The following is a 21,528-nucleotide window of genomic DNA, read 5'->3' as shown; positions in this document are numbered from 1 at the left end:
TCGTGCATTTATCGCAAACAACGTTCTCTCTCTCTTAGCTGTCTCTCGCAACCTTTCTTTTCTCTCTCTCAACTTTCATTTCTTAACTCTCTCACGCAACCCGGCTCTCAATGTCTCCGTCATAATCCCAATTCACCCAGTTGCAGCAGATCTACTCTCGTCCAAGCATTGATTTTTGTTTATCTCATGTAATTTTATTCTTGAATTGTTTTTGTTTTGTTAAGCATCATTAATAACAAGTTAGCAAGTTGAAAAGTATCTGAATGAGCAGCAGTTGACGCAGAATGGTTGGCTGAAATGCCACTGCCAGTAACATTTCCAGTATTTCTCAACCATTCTGGAAATAATGTGGGTTCACTTCTTTACATAAGGAGTACCGAACATGATATAAAATAGAACAAACAACCCTTCTCACCTTCACCAGCTCCACTATTTCTTCCACAATTTTTCAACGCAAAATCACAAAGTTTTGATACCTAACGTTGCTGATATTTTTTTAGGATGTTTTAAACTAGCCGTTCAAACCATGCTCGTACATAAACACTCAAACTTGATTAGAAAAATAGAGGGAATGATTACAACAGATAAAATTGATAGAGAGAAAAGAAACGAAATGGAGGGGAGGGAGAAAGAAATGAAAAAATTTATTAAATAGGGGCGCCAGTTGCAAGCTGGTTGCACCAGGCTGTTGCAAGAAGGATTTTTATTTTTAATATTATTCGAGAAAAAATATTGAATAGTTAAGTAATTTTTATCATCAACTTGAGATAATTGAGATTCTATAAAAAAGAAGAATAAATTGTGTGAGATTTTGCTATGTGAAATCAAATGCTCTAGATTTATTCTTATTATTTTTAAAATCTTAATTTTAATATTCTTTTCTTTAGTTTAATTTAGATAAACCATTATTCACATTTCAGTTTTCCAAATAGTAATAAATTTAGTTAATTTCAATTCTCAATAACATAATTATTTCTTATAGGTTCGATAACCGTTTTCTTTAAAATACTTTACTGCTTATTACGATTTTGTGCATTTGCAGATATATTTTTATACGAATAATGAACTTAAAAAATGACAATACATGAATCAAGAGGATACATGAATAATTTAAAATTCTAATGGTCATCCATGTATTAACAACATCTTCTATTTAATATAGAGTTGTAAAATAGCAAAAGAATATCAATTTTTGAACACCCACACTTGTTATGGGATAAGGTTGAACCTTAAACCGTTGCGAGCATAAGCCCGACCCAAGACTAGGTCAGAGTATTTCGACTTGCCAATCCATTACGGCCGTGAAAACCAAGCACAGTACCCACAAGCAGAAGAAACCTCGTGGATATGGCGATAAAAGCCAATCTATTCGTTCTCGCCTTATCTCTCCTGATCATCGGTATCTTTTCATCTTCAGCTTCGATCGCATTACAGACCTCCCGCCCAACCTCCTCCAAATGGACCCCACGCTTTCTCGGCGGACACTCAAAACCATTGATTCAGAATCGGCAGCAGCAACCACAATACCAGTACGAAACCCGATATTTCTCTCAGCCACTCGACCACTTCAGTTTCTCGGACCTCCCGAGTTTCCCTCAGCGGTACCTCATCAGCACCGAGCACTGGGTGGGGGCGCAGCGCCTTGGCCCCATCTTCTTCTACTGCGGCAATGAGGGTGACATCGAGTGGTTCGCCGCCAACACTGGTTTCGTCTGGGAAATCGCCCCTCGCTTCGGCGCCATGGTGGTTTTTCCCGAAGTAAGTGCTTCGTCTTCTTCTTTGGTTGCTGTTTAACAGCTTAATCAATGCAAATTTAGGTTTAATTTAAGACCGGCGTAGACTGATGTTAATTTTTACTTTTTACATTATTGGTTTCATACGAGTAGGAAAATGATTAAATTGTGAGTCTGGAATGTGTGATTGAGCTCCAAACTTGTTTGATTGATGCGCAGCACCGATACTATGGCAAGTCGATGCCATATGGAAGTAGAGATGAGGCATACAAGAATGCCACCACATTATCCTATCTTACGGCCGAGCAAGCCCTTGCGGATTTCGCGGTGTTGCTTCGGGAACTGAAGCGAGATTTGTCTGCCGAGGTTTCTCCTGTGGTGTTGTTTGGTGGATCCTACGGGGGAAGTAAGTGTTGCAGACACATTGCTTGTTAATCAGAGGCCACTCTGAACTTGGCTTTTGCTATGTAGTAAGACAGATTGATGTGGTAGACATGCATCTGAAATTAATGAACCACTATGGTCTGGTTTTCTTTTTTGGCTGGAAAGAAAAATGATGTTTGTTTGTTTGTGTTTATTTGTACAGATATTTATTTATTTTTTTGATAAGTAATAAGTTATTTCATTAATAAAAGTAGGCATAGCCCAAGTACACTAGAAGTATACATGTGATTACACCTATTTAAGCACTAGGAACAGTTACAAGGAAATCATGGAAGCTGCGACCATTCCAATCAATAGCAATGGCCCACAAAAACAAAGTCTTCCAGAAAAAATTCCTAAACTCTTCCAAGGAACGTTCATGGTCCTCAAAGAGTCTCTCGTTTCTTTCATTCCAAATACACCAGAAAATACATATAGGAACCATCTTCCACACGGCTGCAATCTGTAGTGTCCCTGTGATCCCTCTCCAGCTTGCTAACAAATCAACCACCCTACCCGGCATCACCCATGCTATACCCATTCTACTAAGAAAATAAGTCCAAATATCTTGGGCAAACTCACAATGTAGTAGTAAATGGTCCACCGATTCACCACTATTTCTGCACAAGCAACACCAGTTCGTAATAATAAGGCCGCGTCTTCTAAGATTCTCAATGGTCAAGATCTTCCCTAGAGCTGCCGTCCAGACAAAAAATGCAGCCTTTGTAGGTGCTTTAGTCCTCCATATATTCTTCCAAGGAAAATTGTGCCTTTGATGCATAGTAATAGAGTCATAAAAAGAGCATACTGAGAATTTCCCTTTTCTAGAATGTCGCCATTCCATCATATCTTCCATTGTGACAGCAACAGGGATGTTGTACAGCAAATTCAGAAATTCCATCAGCACCGTCACTTCCCAGTCATGTGCATCTCGAGTAAGGCTGATGTTCCACTCCTGTGAACCTTGATTAATAACCCGCAAATCTGCCACCATAGCTTCCTTTTCCCGTGCAATTCTAAAAATCATAGGATAAGCATCCTTCAAGGCCGTGTCTCTCAACCACACATCTTGCCAGAAATTAATCCTACTACCATCTCCCAAACGTAGCCGAGTATTACTAACAAAGGAGCACCAACCTTTTCGTATATACTTCCATAGCCCCACACCATACGTCCCCCTCCCTTCTTTAGAGCACCAACCCCCCCTTTCCCTACCATACTTCATATCAACCACCCCTTTCCATAAAGTTCCCCTCTCATGGTTGTAACGCCACAACCATTTACCTAATAGTGCCTTATTGAACGCCCTCACATTTCGAACCCCCAATCCACCATCTCTCAAAGGAGAGCATACCTGATCCCATCCTACTAAGTGAAACTTAAACTCCTCTCCTAGCCCACTCCACAAAAAATCACGTTGGATCTTCTCTATTCTAGAAGCAATACTAGCGGGTAGGGGAAATAAAGATAAGTAATATGTGGGGAGATTGGATAAGGTACTCTTGATGAGTGTGATTTTCCCCCCTTTAGAAAGATACAACCTCTTCCACCCGGCCAACCTACGCTCAAATTTTTCCAGCACCACCTCCCAAATACTTTTAGCTTTGAAAGAAGCCCCCAATGGGAGTCCAAGGTACTTCAACGGCAATAAGGAAACCCCACAACCCAAAATATTCGCCAACCCTCTAATATTGCTAACATTGCCAACGGCAACCATCTCCGTCTTGGCCAAATTAATCTTCAAACCAGATACCGCTTCAAAACAAAGTAAAATGGCCTTCAAAGATTTGATATGTCCTGCATTTGCCTCATAAAATAACAAAGTGTCATCTGCAAACAAAAGGTGAGAAATAATGGTTGAGCCATGAATATCTCCCACCGAGAACCCTGAAAAGAATCCCCCTTCTACTGCCGCTATTACCATGCGACTTAGAGCCTCCATTACTAAGACAAATAAAAGGGGTGATAGTGGGTCACCTTGTCTTGCATAGGAACTTATCAAAAAAAAGTTTGCAACATGAATAGCGTTAGTTTATTGACTAGTGACATTTTGTCTGTTGTGACATGAATGCCGTCTAGGTGAGGTTTGGATAGTGAGTTGAGATGAAAGTTGAATAAAGACCCCCGTTTGGATAGTGAGATGAGATGAGATGATTTTAGATGAAAATTGAAAGTTGAATAAAATATTGTTAGAATATTATTTTTTAATATTATTATTGTTTTGAGATTTAAAAAAGTTGAATTGTTTATTATAATTTGTGTGAGAATTTTAGAAAGTTGTAATGATGAGATGAGATGAGATGAAACCGTTTCTGTATCCAAACGGGACCAAAATATTGTTAGAATATTATTTTTTAATATTATTTTTGTTTTGGGATTCGAAAAAGTTGAATTGTTATTATATTTTGTGTAGAAATTTGAGAAAATTATAATGATTAGATGAAATAAGTTGAGATCAATTCTGAATCCAAATAGGGCCTAAATGTTCTCGTATTTTTTCAATTGAAACAGTGTTAGCGGCATGGATGAGGCTCAAGTATCCTCACGTTGCAGTTGGTGCGCTTGCTTCTTCTGCTCCGATTCTTCAGTTTGAAGATATTGTGCCACCAGAAACATTTTATGACATCGTTTCTGGTGCTTTCAAGGTGTGGAAGTCTTCATCTTTCACTGCCATCTCTATTGTAGTATATTACTTACAGATATACATGTCCCGTGTTATAACAAGGTTACTCTCTTTGTTAGCGTGAAAGTACCAGCTGTTTCAATACTATTAAGGAGTCCTGGGACGTCTTAATATCTGAGAGTCTAAAAAATGATGGCCTCCTGCAACTGACCAAAACATTCCACTTGTGTCGGTAAGGAAACAAAAAATGAAAGAAATATGTTTGCTGTTGCTGTATCAGCTGATAATTACTGAACTTGTTTTATACAGGGTATTTTTTTCAATTTGGTTTGTTGGGTCTTAACTGATCAGTGGCAGCTGACAGGACCTTAAAGAGGACTGAAGATCTGAGAGACTGGTTGGACTCTGCTTATAGTTATTTGGCAATGGTGAACTACCCTTACAGTTCTGATTTTTTGATGCCATTACCTGGACATCCAATAAGAGAGGTTAGTTGGGATTATAATACAATTTGTAAAATTTCTCACGTGCACATACATATAGGGAAGATCTGATAGTCTAAATTAAATTCCTTCCAATAACTATAATTTGCAATGTATAAGATGCCAATCTTCGCATTGCCAAAAGCGATCTGGGAGCTGAGATTCTGGCATTTGCCTCCTATTTTTGTTAGGCTTTTGCATTCAGACGTTCCTATATTCATTTGTTTGAGCCTTAACTATACTTATAAAAATAAAAAAGATGTCAAGTATACTTCCTGTGTACTTGAGCTATGCCTATTTCCATATCAATAAAATATCTTCTTATTTATAAAAAAAAAAAAAAAAATGCCAATGTTCTGCAGTATAGTTTAGATTTCTCTAGATCCAGCTGTACTGTAGGCTAGAATCTCTCACTGTCCCTCTTCTGTTCAATTTACCCTGTATTTAGAACCTGTATGCTTATCGACTATTTCTGTTTCATAATGCTCTGAGTCTATTCTTCCATAGCTGCATCCGCTCTATATTGATCTATCATCCTGACTTCTGTACTGGCAGGGTATGCGTAAAAACCATTTGCTTCTTTAACAAATTTAAATATGATTTAACTGTTCTTGTAGGTTTGCAGAAAGATTGACGGTTGTCCTCATGGCACTAGCATTCTGGAGCGCATATTTGAAGGAGTTAGTGTGTATTACAATTATACTGGAGGTGTTGACTGCTTTCAATTGGATGATGATCCTCATGGCATGGATGGCTGGAACTGGCAGGTCTAGAGTTTTGTAGTATTTTCATATGTCATTGTTTTATCTTAAATGATACTTTTTGGGGATTAAATTGCTCCCACTATTTCCTTATAATAATATAGGCTTGCACCGAGATGGTTATGCCAATGTCTAGTAGCCGGGATGCGAGCATGTATCCAACATATGATTATAATCACTCTTCCTTTCAAGAGGAATGCTGGAAGGAGTTCAAGGTGAAACCAAGACCCAGATGGATAACAACGGAATTTGGTGGACATGTGAGTGAATGATACCTGCGCTTTTAAGTACTTTTGATAGGTAATCAAGAAGTTTTATTCATAATAAAAGGCATAGCCAAGTACACAGGACATATACATGAGATACCTAACTAGGATTTACAACTGAAAAAAGTGGTTTAAGTACTTGAATCGTAGAACCTATTAATCTCAGTGGATTGTATGAGAGATTCCTACGTTCAAATCAAATGCTGAAATTTCAGAAACCAGTAACATGTTGCAACACCATTGTCCATTCCTGGCTGATGTCTTACAATCCTTTCATGCATAATGCTTTACCTTTCAAATGCGATATAATGACTGCATCTTTGGATTTCGTTGTGAAGGATGTCAAGACAGCCCTGAAAAAGTTTGGAAGTAATATCATTTTCTCCAATGGCCTATTGGATCCCTGGAGTGGTGGAAGGTAGCATCTTTGTTAAGCTTTTCTTATGTTTGTTTTTAAACATTCATTGTTTGGGTATATGTCCCATGTAATTGGGCTATGCCTATTTATATCATCAATAAAATCCTTGCTTTACCAATAAAAAAAATCATTGTTTGAATGCTAATCATTGGAAGTGACATCTATTGCAGTGTTCTGCAGAACGTATCTGAAACTATTGTTGCTCTTGTTACTGAGGAAGGTAATTTTCAACTGATACCAACTATATTCTTTTCCTCTTTTATCTGTGTGAGGGCTAGTTTTGTTTTGACACCAGGTGTCCAAGAGCAGCCCCCCGACTAAACCCAGTAATCTACATTTTTGCACAGGGGTGCACAGGCCCTCGGCAAAGAGTTTCCCACCAGTGTACCTTGGATAATTCAAGGGAAAAATCCCCCAGTCCGATAGGGCTATTTAGTGGGTTGACATTGGTTTTATGTCATATACAGAAAAATACCATGGCACCCTTGTAATCTACATTTTTGATAGGATTTACTTGTAATCTACATTAACCCCTAGGGGTTGGCTCAAGTGGTAAAGGCCTTGGGCTCGGGGGTATGCTCTCCTAGGTTTAAGGTTCAAATCCCCTGGGTGCAAACAATCTCTAGGGGTCATCGGACTGGGGGATTTCTCCCTTGAATTACCCGAGTTGCACTTGCAGGAAACTCCTTGTTGAGGGTCTGTGCTCTCCCGGGATTAGTCGGGACACTATTCCTAGACACCCAGTGCCAATAAAATTTTTTTTTTACTTTTAATCTACATCTTGGATGGATAGGAATTTATCTAAAACCTGCCTTGCAACTTTTCATTTTCTAAAAAAAATCATGGTTGGTCGATTCCTTTCAAGTAGTAGTTGTCAAAAGATATGGCATTACAGATAATTTATAAGAATAAAAGCCTACTGGCCGAGGCATCCTAATGTCTTTGAGCTCCAATGCATGTCTCAATTCAAATATTATTTTTTTGATAAGTAAGAAAGATTATTAATCCACGTAATTAGGCGAGGCTCAGGTACACAAGAAGTACACAAGAAAAGCCTAATTACAAGCTAAGCCCTGCAAAAAGCAGCATAAAAGTCTTTAAAACTTGTTCCATTCAATACAAGATGATGCTCAAAGTTGCAATGTATGAAAGAAAAAGTCCCTAGACCCTTCCGGTGAGCTCTAAAAAACATAATAATTGATGCACCAGCCGGGAAACGAAAAATGGTCCATTGGGCCTTCAATATAGTTGGCCCAAACAACTAAAAGGGTCAGGTTTCAGGTCCATTGGTTTGATTGGCTTCTTTTCTCACGTTTAAAGATTTTGTACACACTTGAATTAAAACAAAACCATCTCACTTACCATTTCTATTTAACTGCATTCTTCCTTTTCACTAAATGCAGGAGTACATCACGTCTTTTTGACTTGGAATTATCTTTTTCTTGGCCCTTCAATTTGAGTTATATTATGTTAGTTGAATCCTTAAGTCTTTGTCTTATGTTATGAAACTTTTTTATAACTCCCCTCACATTTTGTTTCATATGACGTATACTCCTTAAATGACTTGGGATGCACCAGTTTTTGTTTCTTCTGCACCACCCTCGTCCACTAATTACTTCCCAATTAGAATAAATTCAACTCCATATGTGTACCTTCATATAGTTCTTCAACACCGGTTTTTGTTTCTTCTGTGCCATCCTCTCACAGGATGGGATGCTCCTTGGGAGATGATGGTACAGAGAAACAACATATGGTGGGAAATAAGACTATCCTTTCAACTTTTACCTTGGTTTTGATATTCCCATTTCAAGGAAATTCTTACAAAGCACGTAATCTAGATCATTCTAGATAATATTACCAGACATATTTAGTTTATGCATTGGTGATCTCCAACATTCTGTCTGCCTGCTTATCTCAATGCCTGTGAGGTCTCTTTCAAATTTGATGTAATCTGTCTGCTTCCATGTCTATTTGTTTTAAAGAAGTGATTGCTAGAATGTTCAAACTTGTTTCATGACATCCCTATTAGCTACAACTATTTGCTAAATTCTGCATGTTTCGTATTACTTATATAAAAAAAAGTCTTCGTGTGTGTGTGTGTGTGTGTGTGTGTGTGATGTAGGATCTTTAGGAATTCAGTACTAGATTAGGTTTCTCAGTTAGCTTCTGAAGGACTCTTGGAGGTGGTTTGATATTTAAGGACTTACGAATGAACGGATGCTAAAAGCATTTTATCATTTGATTAACAGGTGCCCATCACATAGATTTACGTGCTTCAAGCTCAGAAGATCCTGATTGGTTGCTAGAGCAGAGGGCAACTGAAATCAAGTTGATTAAAGGCTGGATAAGTGACTACTATGAGGAAAAGAAAGCAATAATCGACATGTAGTTGGTGTATGAAGATCTTTCTTGTATACAGTTCGAACTTGCCTGTGTTTTTCCTTCGGACATCATTGAATGAACAGTGTAAGATCTCTCCTTTTCCATGTCAGTGCCCTTAACTTTATCATTGCCTCTTATAAAGTACCGTCTCCACTAAAAATGTGGGGAACATTGTAAATATATGTGTATAATGAGATGGCAATTTTAAGTGTAACTGGATTTTTTAGTGCACCAAACAACTACGTGGTATGCCTCGTTGTACTTCCTGAATATCACTTGCCCGTTAACTATTTCTCCTCACTCTTACTTGGAGCTGGTAATGGATAATGGTTCTTGATATTATATTTTTTGGATAAATAGTTTATTGAAATATTGGTGTAAATAGGTGTAAATAGTTGTGCGTTGGGTTGCAAAGATTTAAAATGTAATAGTCATGATTCATGAAGTTCCTAGCTTCCTACCCAGTATTATCATGTCACTTCCTTCTCAAACGGTGACCTCAATTGTTAGGGTGAAGTTGCCTTTTCACCGGCTAAACTTGGGCTATTGTATCTGATGATTTGGTTGGTATAGGGTGTGCCCTTTTCTGCATTGACTTTGACAAGACATCTCAGCTCACTGTTATTAGAAAAGTGCTACAACTACATAGAGATTCTGTTAAAGTAAATTTATAAACTGATATGATTTTATATGATAAAGATATTAGATCTATTTTACAATAAAAATAATTTTACAATCTAACTTATTACGTTAAGTCAAGTCAGTATGTGAGTATATTTTTGTGGGATCTCTTTATGGTTAAAATATTTCTCTTGGTTAAAATATTTCTCTTGCTAATATTCAGTCGGACATGATGAATATGCAGAGCTAGTTTTTGGCTTGTTCAAGCCTTTGCAAAACACTTTTTCTGGCTTTCTACACGATAAAGGAGGTTACTACCCACCACGCAGGCGGAATAGAATCTTTCATTTTATTTGAAGTGGGTCCTATGTAATGAAAAATATGGGAGATTTTAATTATTGCATTTCTAAAAGTGATTAGATTAGTAACTAAAATGATCATAATTTCTCGTACTTCGATTCACTGATGAAATAGAGATGAATTTTAATCATCCATAAAGATAGATTTCTTTTGTTTTTGAGAAAATTTGGACGGGATTCCAATCATAAAGCTATAAATTGAGCAGCCACGGAGATATTGGGCTGACAGAATGGAAGGTCGGTAGCCTCTCTCTCTCTCTCTCTCTCTCAATATGCACTTTTTTCTCCATCTTTTGGGGCTCATAATATTAACATAAAAAACAATAAAACTTCGACATCAAGCCGGTGAACTAATAGAATAAAGTGTGAAAAATGGTTGGAAATGGCAGTCAATGTGAGGGTCGGATATATAATTAGACAGCACTATATATAGTTTTGCTATAAATCAGCAACTGTTTACATCACACTTATCACACATGATATAAAAGTTTATGATTTTTTTCATAAAGTACGAGAGTGTTTTTTATAGGATGTAGAGGTATTTTTGTAAGATGTGAGGTGTAAAGTAGTAAATAGTAACTGAAGAGAAGGATTATAAAGATATATATAAGCCAACAACATGGGAAGGACGCTGTCCTGTTCTAGTAAAGCATTGTAGTCCCCTTTGGTCCGACGATAACGAAAATTTATAGAAGATAGCAAATACCGTCTGTGGCTTTAAGTAATTATCAAGATTTCTAAAAATAGTTATTCTGAAAATAAACCTTTTTCCAACGTACTGCCATTATTGCGTGGAGAAAAATCAGCCGAAACTGTTTACAATGTGTGTATTGAAATAAACTCTTCCAAAAGACAAAACTGCAAACCAATCCCTATATATATATATGTGTGTATATATATTCCCAATAAAACCAGTGACATGGTTTGCAGTGCAGACAAAAAATTGCTACCATGTCAAAGTACACCATTAACTGCGTTTTCCTTTGTGTTCTGGGTATAGCCCAGCTGCAGGCTCTTGTTTCCCACGCCCACCACAGCGCCGCAGCCTTCATCGCCTTCCACAACATGGCGCGCATGGAAGTCGGGGTCGGTCCCTTGCAGTGGAACACAACCCTACAGGCATACGCTAAGAAGTACGCTCGGCATCAGAGATCCATGGGCTGCAAGATGATCCACTCCAATGGCCCTTACGGAGAGAACCTTTTCTGGGGCTACGGCTTCGGCTTCATGGATGCGGTGGCTGCCGTGAAAGCGTGGGTTGACGAGAAGGCATTTTACGATTACGGGACCAATGACTGCTTGATGGGAAACCAATGTCTGCATTACACGCAGGTGGTGTGGAAGGATACTACTCAGTTAGGCTGTGCTCGATCCTTTTGTTCTAATGGAGGAGTCTTCATCACCTGTAATTATTATCCTCCTGGGAATTATCTTGGAGAGAGGCCTTATTGATCATTATAATTAATGAAATTATGGCCTTAATATTAGAAAAATTAATTATATATATGTATTATCAAGCATTCTGGTTTTGGGGAATGGCTTAGATTCGTCTAATGTCACATTGTTTCTTTGAATCTAATATAAATACTCAAGCGCGCTTTTTCGCGAAGATCTTTTATTTTATAACTTTTAATTATCCAGTTGAATTACATGCTCGACATCCTCTTCAATTACAAAGGTCAAAAGAAATATAACTTACTCTCAAGGTGTAAAATATTATGTATGGTTTGGATGGTGAGATAAGATAATTTTAGAGATGAAAGTTGAATAAAATATTATTTTTTAGAACAATACTAAGTATAGTCTCAAAATGGGGACTGCAATGCAAGTCTAGGCTATTTTAACTTTAAAATTTTTTAAAATTATAAAATTATCCATTCTAAAATGATGTTTTCTCTTATTTAATAATGTGTTTGCACATGCGGTCTCCACTTGAGAACTGCAAATAGAATTTCTCTATTTTTTAATATTATTATTCTTTTAAAATTTAAAAAATTTATTATATTCTATATAAAAATTTAAAAAATTATAATGATAAGATGAGATGAGATGAAACTGTTTCTATATTCAAATAAAATGTAAAAACAGATAATATTAAAACTAATTATAAATCATTTTCAAATCATGACAAAACATGAATGTTGGAACCCCAATTATATATATGACAGAGTGGCTAAGACACTAGGACTATTATTGTCTTGTCTTATAAAGCTTGTGAGCATGCACCCCTCTTCAAAGATGGATCATGCACGTTGGCCCACAGTTTTTTTTTTTTTTTTCTTTTTATAGAATTAAGTTATTTATGGACAGGGCAATAAAAAGAAAAATCTGCATTCGGTCTCAAAAAAGGATAAATGTTGAGTGGTAAAATTATTTAATTAAACAAATAAAGTATATATGTATATAATTTTATATTGGATGGATGTCACAATCCACCTTCGTTAATTGTAGTTTTCTATTTCTAACGAAGTCAGAATAATTATTAACTAATCTTATAATACAAAAATGCTATACTAATTGAGAAATAAGTCAATCTTAGTGTATTGCTTTTTAAAAAATAATAAACATGAAATCTTTATAAAAAAATTATTTTTTAACAATAGACCTCATTTTTTTTTTCAATTAGAATACGTAAAATTTATATATCTTAAAATTATATCTAACATTACTTATACTAATATTGTATCACAAAATACACAATAAGATGATAAATCGCCCAATCCGATAACATAATAAATTTTTAAAAATCAGTATGGAAAATGATTGACACAAAATCCCTTTTACAATTATTTAAATAAAAGAGACATTTTTATAAAATAAGTCATAAATATAAGATCATTTTACAAAAATATCTATATTTTAATAAAAATAGAATAAAAATATTTGTGACAATCACTATTATGTTTTGGGAGGTTATGTCTCCCCTTCATTAATGGCGGCTTAGATTTTTAAATTTTAAAACCCCGTGCAAACGTCGTCGTATAAAAAGTGGCCATCATCATCGATATTTTCTCAGGCTTCGAAGTGAAGTAAAAGCACTTTCAACGCCGTAAATTGAACTAAAGAAAAGCATAATTAGCGACTTTACTCTCACAGACACCACCGTGTGTTTTAGAGAGAGAGAGAGAGAGAGAACGCTCCGAAAAGGCAAGAACTCCCGAAGTGGGAGTAGGACTTTTGCAGATCAACAGTAGCCGTAGCTCAGAAACGTTAAGGGTGTTTCGGAAGCGGAGATGGCCACTCCGCGATCGGAACGCCTCGCGATCAGTCCGGCTTCTTCTCGGCCTTTGTCGATAACGCCCGGTTCTAGGGTTTTGAAAACCCCTCTCAGCGACGAAGCCATCTGGAAGCGCCTTCAAGGGGCCGGCTTGGATGAGGAATCCATTAAACGGACGGACAAGGCTGCCCTCATAGCCTATATTGCAAAGCTTGAAGCTGAGGTTTTTTTCCCCCCTTCTCAAATCTTTTTTACTTCATTTGTTTATTATTCTCAATTTAATTTTTGTTTCCTTATTTCTTTTGAAAAATTTAATTTCGATTCGCTGTTTATTTTGGAATTTTTATTTGCTCGTTTAGGTGGGCTTGGGGGATTTGTGGGTTGTTGGCTTTCTCTTGGTTACTGAAACGACGTGGAAATATATCAAGTCTTGATATATCTGAAATTCTCATTAGCACTTCAGAATGAATGTGTTTCTTCCGAGTTATTGCATACTATTTGGACTTGTTGGGTTGATTCTTTTGTTTTCCATTTCCTTTTATTCTGTGTCATCGAAATATAGGGCGAAGGTATTTGGATTAAAATGAAATGAACGTTATCTGTGCTTCACTTCTTTAAGTACGTGTACAACTTTTTTCACTCAATAATTATATATTTGATTTTGAATAATTCCTTGTAAATAAATGTTGAAATTGCATAATTTCCATCTTTAATAATTTTAACAAGAAATAACGTTAATATCAATGATTCTAGCACGTCATGTTTACATTTAGTTTAAAAAATTCTTAGTGACTTGAGTGCGTGGGTGGAAATCAACATATATAGGACGGGGTGTTTGCCGCCGGTAAGAGCGCACTTATTGGTACTTTTTTAGTGAGCTTAAAGCGCAAAAAGTGTGCTTTTATAGTTTTTTGGAAAAAAATATAAGATATCAGTTTGAGCTTTGCACTGTTTTACAGAACCATTTATTTGCGGTAAATATCTAGGACTATATGCTTTAGACTTTCATTTTATTGCTTATGTTTGCATAGAAGTCAATACCTACAATTCTAGTGCTTTTTTGGTTGTTACCTTTTAGGTAATTTTGATTCAACCATGTAATTTATTTTGATTATGTCTATGCAATATCATGGTTGTGTTATGTTGTAAAGCACAAGAAAATTGTATAAATGCTATGTTTAAGTTTAATGTAATCTGTTGATCATTTGATTGTTGCGCTGCTTAATACTCTTTAACAAATTGAGTTAATGTGCTGAATATATTACTATATTAATTCTTTAGATTTTTTTCGTAATTTTGAATATTCTTTAATTATACATTACTTTTTTAAAAAGTGGGCTTCATTACTTACCAAAAAATAATGTGGGCCATACTCCAATCAGGTGCGTGCTTCCGTTTTGTGCTTTGTGCTTTGTGCCTAGGCTCTAGGCACGCTTACGCTTGCGCTTAAGTTGGTTATTATTTGGCAGAGAATTTCAAATAGAGGTTTCTTTATTAAAATTTATGTATATAATATATATAGTTGCCTAGTTCCATTTGTAATCATAAGTGGACCTTATGATGGTATCTCATTGATTGCAGATGAGTGACGATGGAAATGGTGCCTTTTTATTTACATATTTGTACATGTAGTTTTTTGGTGGGTTATACTTTTTGGATTTGGGAAGCTGAATTTAGATCTCTTTCCCATTGATGGCGTTGATTGTATAAGATACTAGGCAGATGCATATTTTTTAAATGCTGATGTTTTTTCAGGCAATATGGTTGCCTGAATAACTTGACAATTTTCTTGTTGTTTGGGAGATTAGGGTACCAGAAAATGAATACCTTGTATTGGTGCACATAAGTATGTGCATTTATTGGGTATCAACTTGTGTAGCTGGTTGCTACTGTGGTACATGAAGTCCATCAAAGAGTTACCGGGTCTGTGAATGCTGGTGTTTGTGGTTCTAAAACTGTGGATTGTCTTTCTAGATGGTTCCTCTAACTTGTTGCACTGATTTTATGATGTCATCTTGGGCTAGCAAATATCAGTACTTGAACATTCTTAATATTCTGTGATGTTTTTAAAATACTGTCTAATTGATTCTCCAAACAATTTTACCCTATATTTTGTTGTTAAAGTTTTCCATGCTTGCTTGTGATTTGGGCCATACTTGCCCTTATCAACACGAGGTGTGTTTCCTTAATGTTTGCAACATATGATTTTCAATTAGCTTATTCTCATATTGCTTGTCCTGTGGAATTGTTTGTTATTGGGTAATTAAGTTGCTTTTGATCTCATTTCACTTCCCTCTATATGCAAATTTATGTACCTGTGAAGTGCAGTTTTACTGGGCTTACGCATCGAATGTTGCTACTCAATTTGGGCCCTATTGTCTATTCTTTACTACATTTATACCTCTACCATGAGTCGCATCCCAGTTATACCCACTTATAAAAAAAAAAAAAGCATCCTAGCTGTGCTTTTTTTATTTTTTTCGAAGTATATCTAACTTTTTTTTGATAAGTAATCAAAGTATATCTAACTAATAATATTATCTAGATCTTTGACCACCAACACCACATGGGCCTTCTCCTATTGGAAAGAAAGGAACTGGATTCCAAGTATGAGCAAATCAAAATTTCTGCTGACACAGCTGAAATAATGCATATGCGTGATCAAGCTGTGCATCTATCTGCTTTAGCTGGGTCAAGGAAAAGAGAAGAGAATCTGAAAAAGGCTGTAGGAGTGAAAGACGAGTGTATAGCAAGTGTAAGCTTATCAATTGCGGCTGTCCTTTAAATTAAAGAAAATTTGCCTTTCCATATGACCCCAATATTATTAATGTTTTCTTGGTGGTTGTCCAATGGATTTCTTTAGCTTGAGAAGGCCTTGAGTGAGATGCGTGCAGAATCTGCTGAAATAAAGGTTGCAGCTGAGAGCAAATTGGCTGAAGCACGCGATATGGTAGAGGAAGCTCAGACGAAATTAACTGAGGCTGAGGCAAAGCTGCATGCGGCAGAATCTTTGCAAGCAGAAGTGAGCCGCTATAACCATGCCTCAGAAAGAAAACTGCAGGAAGTTGAAGCACGTGAAGATGATCTTAGGAGGCGAATGATATCTTTCAAGACTGAGTATGTTTCATACTCATTTATATTGTGTTTTTGAAACTGCTTTTGTAGACTGCCTGTGTACAAGTGGAATTTGGTTAGTTTCAACTAGGGAAATATGCCAAAGAAATATGCTTAAAATCTTTGAGCTCTTATCTTATAATGTCATGATGCTCAAAGCCACACTAAAAGCCACAAAAGATTAGTAAGTGAGCTGCATAATGGTGTTTTCCTTTGAATTTTGTGGCTAAGTTGATTAAAATGTCTCAGATTCCCTAGTCAAGTTTCATGTCACCTCTTCTTTGACTCTCTTAATCTATGCTGCCTTACAGCTTTCAGCCTTTCAATATATCACTTGAGCAAACGATACATTTTAAACTGCTCTAATGCCACCTTACCCAACCAGAGGCCCTTTCACTCTTTTGATCAAGAGTAATGTTCTTTTCATCAGTATTGAAGAATGCAGAGTGATACTCAAAGAAAAATGTAGCTTTCACATTTTTATGTTTTGGTGCTAACCCTTTTTCTGAGATGAAGTTTGAGTCGTAATTATTATCCTTTTTCTATTCTCTGGTAATCAAACCTTGTGCTATATGTAGATTTGGAATTAGCATTAGTCCCCATGCCATTCATAACTTAGTTCATGACGGAATTCCATGTAAGACCATGCGGTTGCTCTTCTTGTGGACTTAACCTTTATCTTGACTTACTGATGAAAGCAGAAGCTCTCAACTTTGCATTAACACAGAAGAAGTTTCTCTGTTGTCTTTCATATATAGCTATAGTCATACAATGGTCATAGTTTTTGTTCAGGACGTGCTGCTTCAGATGTATAAATTTGCAGCAAGGAACCTGCTTCTGTAGCTTTATAATTTCTTTGTTGTCTTTATGTTTTAGCTGTGATGAAAAAGAGAAAGAGATCAGTCTTGAGAGGCAATCTTTAAGTGAAAGGCAGAAAGCTTTGCAGCTTGAACATGAAAGATTACTTGATGCACAAGTTCTGCTGAATCAGAGGGAGGATTACATTTTCAGTAGATCTCAGGATCTAAATCGACTTGAAAAAGAGATAGAGGACTCAAAGGCAAATATTGAGAAGGAACTTGGAGCTCTAAATCATAAGAGATCCGATCTAGAGCTGACTAAGGCTTCCCTGTCAGAAAGGGAGCAGGTTCGTATTTTTACTTGATTTTATGTTGATTTATGTAATTTTTACTCCGTTTATGGAAAACTTCATTTATGTAGTTTCTCTTTTAAGTTCATGCAGGATGTCATTAAAAGGGAAGCTTTGCTGAACAAGCAACAGCAAGACCTACTCGTTTTACAGGAAAAACTTGCGAGTAAAGAATCTGTGAGTTGTTGTGTCTTATCTTGCAGTTTGTTTTCAGAAAATTAAAAAAGTTATAAAGCGGAAGATTGTGTCAGCTATATCTTTGTTTTTATTCCATTCTGTGTATGTATTTTTTCTTGGAATTTTTTCAGCCTTCATGTAATGATCTTTTGCAATGCAGGATGAATTACACAAAGTTATTGCCAATCAGGAAATTGCTTTGAGAACAAGGAAGTCTGAATTTGATGCTGAGCTGCAGCTGAAGCAAAAAACATTTGAAGATGAAATTGAGGCTAAGAGACGGGCTTGGGAGTTAAAGGAAATGGATCTTAGGCAGCGGGAGAACCTAATATTGGAAAGGGAACATGACTTGGAGGTTCAGTCAAGGGGAATGGCAGATAGGGAGAAAGACGTGGCAGAGACATTAAATCTACTAGATGAGAAAGAAAAGCACCTAAGTGCTCGTGAGAAGGAGTTTGAGCTGAAGAAAGCTCATTTTCTAGAAGAAAAGGAAGAGATTAAAAAAATGAAAGCAGAGCTTCAAAAGTCACTGGATTCTTTGGGTGATGAAAAGAAGTTGGTTGATTGCGCACACGAGAAGTTAGAGGCCATGAAAACTGAAACAAGGGAGTTTTCAGTTCTAGAGGTGAAACTTAAAGAAGAAATAGACATTGTTAGGGCTCAAAAAATGGAGCTTTTGGCTGATTCTGATAAGTTGAAAATAGAGAAGGCTAAGTTTGAAGCTGAATGGGAGTTAATTGATGAGAAAAGAGAAGGGCTACGGAAAGAAGCAGAACACATAGCTGAAGAGAGATTGGCATTTTCCAGATTTATTAAGGATGAGCGTGATAGCCTGAGACTGGAAAAAGTTGCAATGCGAGATCAATGTAAACTTGAAATGGAGGCACTTAGCCGTGAGCGGGAAGACTTCATGAATAAGATGGTGCATGATCGCACTGAGTGGTTCGGCAAGATGCAGCAAGAACATGCCGATTTCTTACTAGATGTTGAGATGCGTAAGAGAGAACTGGAGAATTGCTTTGAGAAAAGACGCGAAGAATTAGAGAATGATTTGAGGGAGAGAGAGAAAGCCTTTGAGCAAGAAAAGAAAACTGAACTTCAGTATATAAGCTCTCTTAAGGAACAAGCAGAGAAGGAGCTGGAACAGGTTTCCTTAGAAATGAAGAGGCTCGAAACTGAGAGAATCGACATAAATTTCGAGCGTGAGCAAAGAAACAGGGAGTGGGAAGAGTTAAATAATTGCATTGAGGATCTTAAGGTCCAAAGAGAGAAATTAAAAGAGCAAAGAGAGCTATTGCATGCAGATAGAGGAGAGATTCTTTCCCAAATTGAAGACCTTAAGAAATTGCGGGATTTGAATGTTGCCTCAGATAGCGTTATTGTTGCAGAGTTGCAAAATTCAGATCCCGAACGAAGCCAGCGGAAAGTTTCTGCAAAAAGAATTTTGAAGCAGCAAGCTCTTGTACAAAATGCCGTGGACTCGCACAAAGAGATAGATGTTACCGACATTAGCAATGGGCTCAATTCTCCATCTATGGGTGATATGAATGGTGCTTCTGCTCATAACTCCGCTCGTTTCTCTTGGATTAAACGCTGCACAGAATTAATATTCAAACATTCTCCTGATAAGACTCCAATGAAGTCTGAAGAAAGGCCTCCTGACCATGAAAATGCAAGCATTGGGCATAAGTATGTGGGAGAGAAGTCGAACATAATTTTCAGCGAGCGACAGCAGGTGAGATATGCTCTTGGTGAGCCAAAAGTGATAGTCGAAGTGCCCACTGTAGGCGAGGTTGTAAAAGCAACACATCATACTGCATCTGAAGTTGAGGGGCATTCCAGTGAAAAATGTGCCCCTTCAATTTCTGAGCAAGGGCTTCAGGCTGGAAGGAAAAGAAGAGATATACACTCTATATCCAATGATGGTGTTAATTTACAACTAGAGCAAAGGCGGAGCAATAAGAAAAGGAGGCAACAAGATGATGGTGCGGCAGCTCAAGGGGCCTCTACTGAGAGGTTAAACTTTGCAAATTAAATCCTGTCATTTTTATGGCGTAGTGATCGTATTGTGTTTCTTGGGCCGAAGCACTTCTGCTAAATGTTTATTTATTTGGTTTCAGTGCAACTTCCACCCAACAAAATGCTCCAGAGGATCGGCATGTATCGTTGTCATCCTCCCAAACTAAAGAAGGTGCTGAAGAGGCTGGTGCGCTTATTTTAGATAAAATCATACAAGTCTCAGAAGTGACTCTGGAGAAAACGGAGACTCACAACTTCACGAATGAAGACGAATTAGACAGTCTGTTGCATCCTGTTGCAGAAATGGAGCTGGATGTTCCTCCAGATGAAGGAATAAATGGTCTTACGAATTCTTCACATGTAAAGAATGGTGTCTTTCCCTGTGGCCCCAAGGCACCAGAAAATGTACAGTAAGTACACAATGTTGGACAAGATACTGGGCATTATCAGGTGACTGCTGTTATCTCAAATCTTGCTTGAGTTGACGTTTTTGCATGCTGGTATATAAGACTGTTATGGTTTTTGTTCATTTCATTTCATTCAGGTGGCTCAGAAACTTTTGTTTCGCGTTCATTATTTTCATTTTCATTTTCATTTCCTGTTATAAATATGTTGTTTGTAGTTGTAAGACTGAAAGTCTCAATTTATGGGTGGTTTTTATTCCATGGCTACCGGGTTATGATATTTGTGATTGCTTATTCTTGCTTATGTCTTGTCCTTACCGATGCCACGGAATGTGCTTTCCTTGAGTAATTAGCCATATATACTGCTGCATTCTCGTTTTTTTTCTTATGCACATCGTTTTGCAGCCTCAATGAAGAGAGATGTCAAAATATAGTAAACCAGAAGTTGAACATCATGGTGCGGCCAAGTTCTGAAGAGAAATTTATCCATAAACAGCAGTAGAGGACAAGGTCAAAACTTAAAAGATTTTTGGCTTTTTAATGGATGCATCCATTGTTTACTTACTACACCAGTCTTCTTCACTCTTTTTTTGTGTAGTTTTGGCTGGTGACGTCTCTTAAAGCTGGGCTAAATATGTAAATGACTCCACTCACTGTGATCATTTGAGAAATTTGTATATGTTTGTGCATCTTTTGTCGGCTTTGTGAGTGTAGCTTTCATCAGGGGCAGGTGATTGTTGGGAGAATATTTGCATTAACATAGGGGTGGTGTTTTAGGCTTCTGAAAGATGGTCTCCATTTATGGCTTTTGGGTTGTCTGGTTTGCTGTATTGTGAACTGGTAGTGTAATTCTTGTGGGGTGCAATTTTCAGTCCGTTCCGTTTCACCTTCTCTCTTCCCCATCCCTCCCTCCCTCCCCAGAAGCATAAATAGAAAAGGTGAGCGTATATCAGTGAATAAATATATGATTCTCTGATTGCCGGGTGGGCAGAGGAGACATCCGACCTCGTCGAGTTTGGTTCGGTTCATGTGGTAATTTACCAATCCTTCGATTTACTTGATTAAAAAAAAAAAGGTCTCAACATGTGGTAGCGGTAGAGTGTGACACGTGTTTTCCGTCAATTTAAAAAAATTATATTCAAAACTTGTGTAATTCTAAAAAACAATTACACAAGGCTCAATCGCAATCAGAGTAAAGTATAGGGATTATTGTTGAAGATCTGACATTAATTTTGTAATTTAGGATGCTAATCAATAATATTAATTTTCATTTATACAAATTCTTTTTTAATTATTTTATTTCTCATTAAGGTTACGTTTAAATACAGAAATACTTTCAATTCATCTCATCTCATCCTTACAATTTTTTTAAATTTTTA

At 36.9% G+C, this 21,528-nt stretch overlaps 3 protein-coding genes across 3 annotated transcripts; all 3 read left to right on the top strand.

Moving 5' to 3' along the window:
• The first annotated feature begins 1,250 nt into the window (after nucleotides 1-1,250).
• LOC109011326 (lysosomal Pro-X carboxypeptidase-like) lies at nucleotides 1,251-9,383 on the top strand. The gene is made up of 10 exons (XM_035695685.1): nucleotides 1,251-1,758; nucleotides 1,953-2,139; nucleotides 4,668-4,801; nucleotides 4,899-5,011; nucleotides 5,144-5,267; nucleotides 5,879-6,028; nucleotides 6,127-6,282; nucleotides 6,627-6,706; nucleotides 6,877-6,926; nucleotides 8,956-9,383. The coding sequence occupies exons 1-10, from the start codon at nucleotides 1,348-1,350 to the stop codon at nucleotides 9,093-9,095; spliced, it is 1,545 nt and encodes a 514-aa protein (XP_035551578.1). The 5' UTR covers nucleotides 1,251-1,347; the 3' UTR covers nucleotides 9,096-9,383.
• A 1,593-nt stretch (nucleotides 9,384-10,976) lies between these two features.
• Nucleotides 10,977-11,679, top strand: LOC109007324 (pathogenesis-related protein PRB1-3-like). The gene has a single exon (XM_018986954.2). It carries the CDS (start codon nucleotides 11,020-11,022, stop codon nucleotides 11,518-11,520), a length of 501 nt encoding a protein of 166 aa, XP_018842499.1. The 5' UTR covers nucleotides 10,977-11,019; the 3' UTR covers nucleotides 11,521-11,679.
• A 1,464-nt stretch (nucleotides 11,680-13,143) lies between these two features.
• Nucleotides 13,144-21,038, top strand: LOC109007328 (protein CROWDED NUCLEI 4-like). Its single transcript, XM_018986959.2, has 8 exons — nucleotides 13,144-13,508; nucleotides 15,831-16,040; nucleotides 16,149-16,402; nucleotides 17,276-17,546; nucleotides 17,643-17,726; nucleotides 17,887-19,742; nucleotides 19,847-20,195; nucleotides 20,555-21,038. The coding sequence occupies exons 1-7, from the start codon at nucleotides 13,302-13,304 to the stop codon at nucleotides 20,157-20,159; spliced, it is 3,195 nt and encodes a 1,064-aa protein (XP_018842504.2). The 5' UTR covers nucleotides 13,144-13,301; the 3' UTR covers nucleotides 20,160-20,195; nucleotides 20,555-21,038.
• The last annotated feature ends 490 nt before the right edge of the window (nucleotides 21,039-21,528 follow it).

Source organism: Juglans regia, chromosome 11, assembly GCF_001411555.2.
Source record: "Juglans regia cultivar Chandler chromosome 11, Walnut 2.0, whole genome shotgun sequence".
In the NCBI taxonomy this organism is placed as follows: Eukaryota; Viridiplantae; Streptophyta; class Magnoliopsida; order Fagales; family Juglandaceae; genus Juglans; species Juglans regia.
The sequence above is the reverse complement of the archived record's forward strand: the minus strand, read 5'-3'. Positions and strand labels throughout refer to the sequence as shown.